We start from the raw sequence: 6,000 nt of genomic DNA, 5'->3' as shown, positions 1-6,000 counted from the left end.
AATAAGGTTTTTGAGGCATGACCTGTTCCTCACAAAGAGCAGGTTAATCGATGTTTCGGGCAAAAGCCCTTCATCAGGAATTCCTGAAGGGCTTTTGCCCGAATCGTCAATTTTCCTGCTCCTCGGATGCTGCCTGACCTGCAGTGCTTTTCCAGCACCACTCTGATCTGGACCCTGATCTCCAGCATCTGCAGTCCTCATTTTTGCCTGTTCGTCACAAGGTCATGGTATCCAACTACGGTTTTCCAAGTAATCATACATCCTGTCTCTCAGAATCCTCTCCAATACTGAGTCTACAGATATTTCTTAACATCTAAACATATTTGTTCAACAAAAATAGACAAAAAAGCTCTTAATACAAACAACAAAGCCATTTCAAACTGCTCCTCAATACTGTCATTTTACTGTTAGTCAATTCCAGTGAAATTTCACTCTTATCTCAACACTTTAATTATTTAAATTTACAGATTGCTCCCAGCTTCTTGTCCTCAGACTGCAGTAACATCTTGACATGCTTTTCTAAGTCCACTAACGTAAACATCTCAGATCCCTTCACGAGGAAACGCACGAGCCTGTTGAACACGTGATGGTGACGCAGAGTCCAGTCCTCCACGCACCGTGACACCTAGTGCCGGGGAGGAGACTCACGTAACAGCGAAGGGAGTTCACTTTATAAAATAATAGTCGGCAATTCACAAATCGCATTTAATAAACACGATTGTAGGCAACTACCTGTATGACACTCATGTTTGATTTGACTGGCAACTCATTATCCTGGGCGACTAACTATTTCCCAAGTGGAGGAGACTAACTTGATGAGGGTATATGCACACTTAGTTCCAGAGATGGCCTGGACGGATGGCTTTCGATGCGCTGGCATGAATGTGCAACAGTACATACATATAGCACATTAATTATGAACCCACTGTTCCCCACCCCAGCCACAGAGCAAACAAGTTCCACAATGTAGCCCCCTCAGACACTCCAGTTTCTCATCTCGGATGCATCAGATCTTGCTTCATGAGGTAGTTGGCAGACAGCAGGAGGGAGGTTTGGACAATGGAACGTTGAAATATATTTTATGTATCATAAACATGAATCAGATGAATAAAATGCAAGGTGACAAAGGAGCAAGCTGAATTTGAGCTGTTTTGAGAGGATGTGAGGGAGAATGGAGAGTCAGTGTGAGAGAGATTGCAATAGGATTATGGTCAGAGTTGGTTGCTCAGATAGGGATGTGAGAAGTGTCCATTGCTCACAATGTGGTCTCCTTTACATCCGCAAGACAGAACACCAATTCACGGAGCACTCTGGGACATACGCAACCAACAACCCCACCACCCTTTGCTGACCACTTAAACTCCCCCTTCCACTCCACCAAGGACATGCAAGTCCTGGACCTCCTCCACCCCCAAATCTCAGCCACCTCCGACTGGAGGAAGAATGCCTCATTTTCCGACTTGGAATACTTCAACCACATGGCATCAGTGTCAACTTCACTAGTTTCCAAATCTCCCTTCCCTCTACCTCATCCCAGATTCAACCCTCCAACTCGGCACCGCCCTGTTGAACTGTGCCACCTGTCCATCATCCTTCCCACCTGTCTGCTCCTCCCTCCCCACTGCCCTATCACAATCACACCCCCCCCACCTGCATCCACCTGTCGCCTTACCAGCTAACTTTCCCTCAGCCCACCCCACCCTCCTATTTATCTCTCAGCTCCCTTGCCCACCTCCCAAACCACATTCCTGATGAAGAGACCCAAAACATTGACTCTCCTGCTCCTTAGATGCTGCCTGGCCTGCTGTGCTTTTCCAGCACTACACATTTCAACTCTGACTCTCCAGCATCTGCAGTCCTCATTTTCTCTCTCCCCTGAACAGCTATGTTGGTCAGAGGAGGAATGTACAAGAAAAGGTTTGGGAAGGCAGAGTGAAGGACTTTGTAATTCAATGTGCTTCCTGCTAATCTCTCCTGCCTGGAGCAGCCCTTTTCATCTCTTTTAACTCTTTTCGTGAGATATATGTGTTATTAGGTCATACTTATTGCCCATTTCTAAATGAATGTCAGTTAAGAGCCCAGAACATTGCTGTGGTTCTGGAGTCACATGTAATCTTTTCTTTATTCATTCACAGGATGAGGGCATCGCTGGCCAGGCTGCATTTATTGCCCATCCCGAATTGGCCGGAGGGCAATTAAGAGTCAACCACACTACTGTGGTTGGGAGTCACATGTAGGCCAGACTAGGTCAGGATGGCAGTTTCCTTCCCTAAAGGACATTAGTGAATTGGATGAGTTTTTCCAACAATCAACATTGGATTCATGGTCATCATTAAATTCCAGGTATATTTTGAATTCAAATTCCACCATCTGCCATTATAGGATTCGACCCCAGGTCCTCAGAATGTTATCTGACTCTCTGAAATAACACTCCAGCAATAATACCACGAGGCCATCGCCTCCCAATCATGGCTAATTTCCTTTCCTAAAGGACACTTGGGAAGTAGATCGTGGTTGCTTCATCGCAATTAGGCTCGCTTTCTTTTCCATATTTTAACAAATTGAATTTGATGTTTCATTAATGGCCATGGTGGGATGCAAAGATACATCCTCTGGAACATAAGCATGAGGGTTGTGTCTTATCAGCCCCAGGCACATAAGTTCGACAGCACCGCCTGATGTGGCCAGGAGTGAGGACCCACACTCCTGCAGTGAACCCCAATCACTTGAGGTCAAGCTTACATGTTCCCTGGGCCTATCCTTCTCCTCCCGTTTATCAGGATCAGAGATTCCCTATAGTCCTGACAGCCTCACAGCATGACATTCAGGACTGCTTGTGAACAAAGATTTTCTCCATACTTCAGTACCTGTGACAATTCAGGCCCATCGAAACACACATGCAATTCTTCAATTCTGGTCCTTGTCGGGTCCTTTTTGGTAGTTTCTGACTGCCATGGGTTGCTCCCACTCCAATTAATCGGTGAAAGTCATGTTATGGCACGGAGGTTATCCCTTCTGTTAATTAAACCAAAGCTCACCTCAACATATAATCTGTTAAAATATGAGTGACAGAGAACTCCCAAATTCCACTATTTAAAGAAAATAACATCAATTTATTTTATTTACTCTAAAAGTGAACCTTAAACAACTATTCACAATTCTAAGACCCCACTTTTCTCAACTGATTGTTATCTGCCTCCAACTCTATAACAATATGCTGTTTCAATAAGACATTTCTAAAATTACATCACCTTAATTTCAAAAATGACACAGCTACTGTCATCTTCTGTGACTTCCCTCTTCTGGCTACTGAATCCCCTGGGTTGTCTTCTTTCTTTTTATTGCGAGTACATTTTGTGTGCAAAGGTATCTTTGATAGAGAGTGTTTCCTAATTTCTTAGAGAGCAAATGTTAGATCTCCAGGCTTTTCTATCTGGATGGCAGTTGTTCTCTCTTAAAGGTACAGTGCACGCCTTCAACTTCACAACAGTCAGGAAACCCCAAAGGCTGATATATGTATTGTGGCTGGGTTAAAAGGCGACAGACAAATGTGGTGCTGAATCTTCTCAATTCCCAGATACTGTCAGTACTGTTAACCGTGAAGGGATCTAAAAGTTAATTATTGCAATTTAAGCCCAACAAAATAAATAGTCAAACGGTAGCTAAGCATCAGACATTAAAAAAAATCCGGTTATTTCAGGATGGTTCAAAATTCCATGGACTGATTGCTGCAGCTGCAAAGTTCTGTCCCATTTTAAAAATGAAACAAAAATGTAAATGCACTTTGACACTGAGTGTTCTGAAATTGATACACATTAGTAGCCTTGGACCAACAGATTCACCTGTTCCTAGACTGTGCCAGGAGTCACTCCTTTAGTCAGACTATTGTAGCAGTTCGAGTTTTCAAACTGGAATTCTACATCATCAGTAAACAGAAGAATCTTTCATCATTCACCGCATGGACATACGACAGTTGGCTGTGTCAAGGTTCTTACAACTTTACCATCTAATATACCGTTCAGAGGACACTGTGAGTACCTGATCAAAACGTGCATGTAAACTCAGGCAAAATGGCTGATGATTTTGATTATTGTGAAGTGCAGAGTCTCTCTGTGTTGTTCACGGGGTTTCCAAACTAGCAACTGGTTGCTGTTAAATAGAGATCTACACAGAGGGCTGAATCTTATATGTTTTTCTTTTTGGTAAGTGTAAATTGCATTAGAGTTTGTTTTTTGGAGGGATTTCCACTGTGAGGCCTAACAAATTTTCTCATTCTCTGCTACCAACCTCGCTGCATTAACTACCCTATCCCGCCGATAATGCTTCCCTCTTATAAGATTCCTGCCCCATTTTACCGTATGCCATTCGCAGAACAACTCACCGCTTGGTGGATATACCACAATTAACCCCAAACCCTTACAGTCTGTGTCATTTTTAAAGGCCCTTGCGCAGTTCCCTGACATTTGCCCTGGTCATTGGTAGACAGGCAGCAATTGGTGGCCTGCTTTTCAGATAGGTATCTGGAGATCCTAACAGAGGGAGCTCAAAAGCAGGAATTCCTCTCCCCCCCAGGACTGGCAGAGGAAAGCACGACACTGACTATGCCAGCTTTGTATAATGGTATTACTCGGGTCAGTACAGTCTCAGCCATCTGGAAGAATGCCTAACTCTGTAGGATGCAGGTCAATGACCTTCTCCAGTCTGCCAGTGTAAGTGCCACCATCTTCTCTCTGATGCTTCACACTCAACTTATCTCTGTGCTGTACCAATGCTCTATCACTCTCACTGTTACCACTAACCCTGCATACCCTCTACACTGCCCACTCACTCACTTGTGAAACCTCTCCGACTCCTCCAACATAGAATCACAAAATCCCTGTAGTGTGGAAACAAACCATTCAGCCCGTCGCATCCACACCGACCCTCTAAAGAACCAACCAGAACCAACCCCTTTGCTATCTCTGTAGCATCCATTTCCGTGGCTATCCAACGTAGCCTGCATATCCCTGCACACTATCGGCAATTTAGTATGGCCAATCCATCTCACCTGCACATCTTTGGACCTTGGGAGGAAACCAGAGCACCAAGAAGAGTGAGTGAGTTAAGAGCATGAAGACACAGCCTTGTCTAGTCCATGAGCTGGGTGTATATCCATGAGCACACAATTTCCTTGCTGCAGCATTACAATGAGAGTTAGTGGTACAGCCTGAGATGTAGCATTGATGTGCAGAGGTGCCCTGTATGTCGTTCAGAGATATGCTTTGAGGGTTCAGAGAGGCTGGCTCATATCAGATGATGATGTCCCTGGATGTGAGCAGTGCCTGTGGTGTGCTGTCTGAGATTTTCGTGTGGCTTTCCAACCTTCAGATCGAGCAGCGAACTGAATTTGCCAGGCAGCTCCTTGGGTTTCCATGTCAAGCTTTCTTAACATCTGGCTTGTTTGTTAAGTTAGAAAGCTGAATGTCAAAGAAGCGAACTAGACTCTCAACAAGGTTTTTACAAAAGAACTAGGGGCAGGAGGAGATAATTCAGCCCTTTGAGTCTGCTCCACTATTTAATACAATGATAGCTGATTGCATCTTGGCCTCAACTTCACTTTCATGCCTGATCTCCATAATCACTCAACCCATTACTAATTAAAAATCTGTCTCACTCCTCCTTGAGTTTAATCAATGTCCCAGTGTCCATTGCACTCTGGAGTAGTGAATTCCACAGACCCTTTCAGAGAAGTGATTCCCCCTCATCTCTGTTTTAAATCTGCTACCCCATGTGCTAAAATTATGACCTCTTGTTCCAGATTGTTTAGCAAGCAATGATCGTGTTTAATTGGTAACTCAATATTGCCTCGTGAGAAACTCACCAGGCCGTTTGTGAAAAACATAGACAATGAAGCCAAGATGTTCTGATGTCGAGATAGCCCTCTCTTGACTTCGTGTCAAATTCTGACATAAGTCTCTCCATAACCCACATTGCTCAGATACTGGAAGATTCTGCTCAGTG

The 6,000-nt window shown here is 44.1% G+C and overlaps 1 protein-coding gene across 1 annotated transcript in view; it reads left to right on the top strand.

Moving 5' to 3' along the window:
- The first annotated feature begins 3,160 nt into the window (after positions 1 to 3,160).
- Positions 3,161 to 6,000, top strand: part of LOC148148839 (sodium- and chloride-dependent neutral and basic amino acid transporter B(0+)-like) — a 69,418-nt gene continuing 66,578 nt past the window's right edge. Inside the window, exon 1 of the mRNA XM_087991808.1 lies at positions 3,161 to 4,030. Within this exon, the coding sequence (XP_087847934.1) occupies positions 3,959 to 4,030 (72 nt within the window). The 5' untranslated portion in view covers positions 3,161 to 3,958. The remainder of the gene's footprint in view (positions 4,031 to 6,000) is intronic.

This window comes from Chiloscyllium plagiosum, unplaced genomic scaffold (genome assembly GCF_037043375.1).
Source record: "Chiloscyllium plagiosum isolate Xiang-an unplaced genomic scaffold, Cpla_swu_hap1 HiC_scaffold_11, whole genome shotgun sequence".
In the NCBI taxonomy this organism is placed as follows: domain Eukaryota; kingdom Metazoa; phylum Chordata; class Chondrichthyes; order Orectolobiformes; family Hemiscylliidae; genus Chiloscyllium; species Chiloscyllium plagiosum.
This window is presented reverse-complemented; position numbering and strand designations above follow the sequence as displayed.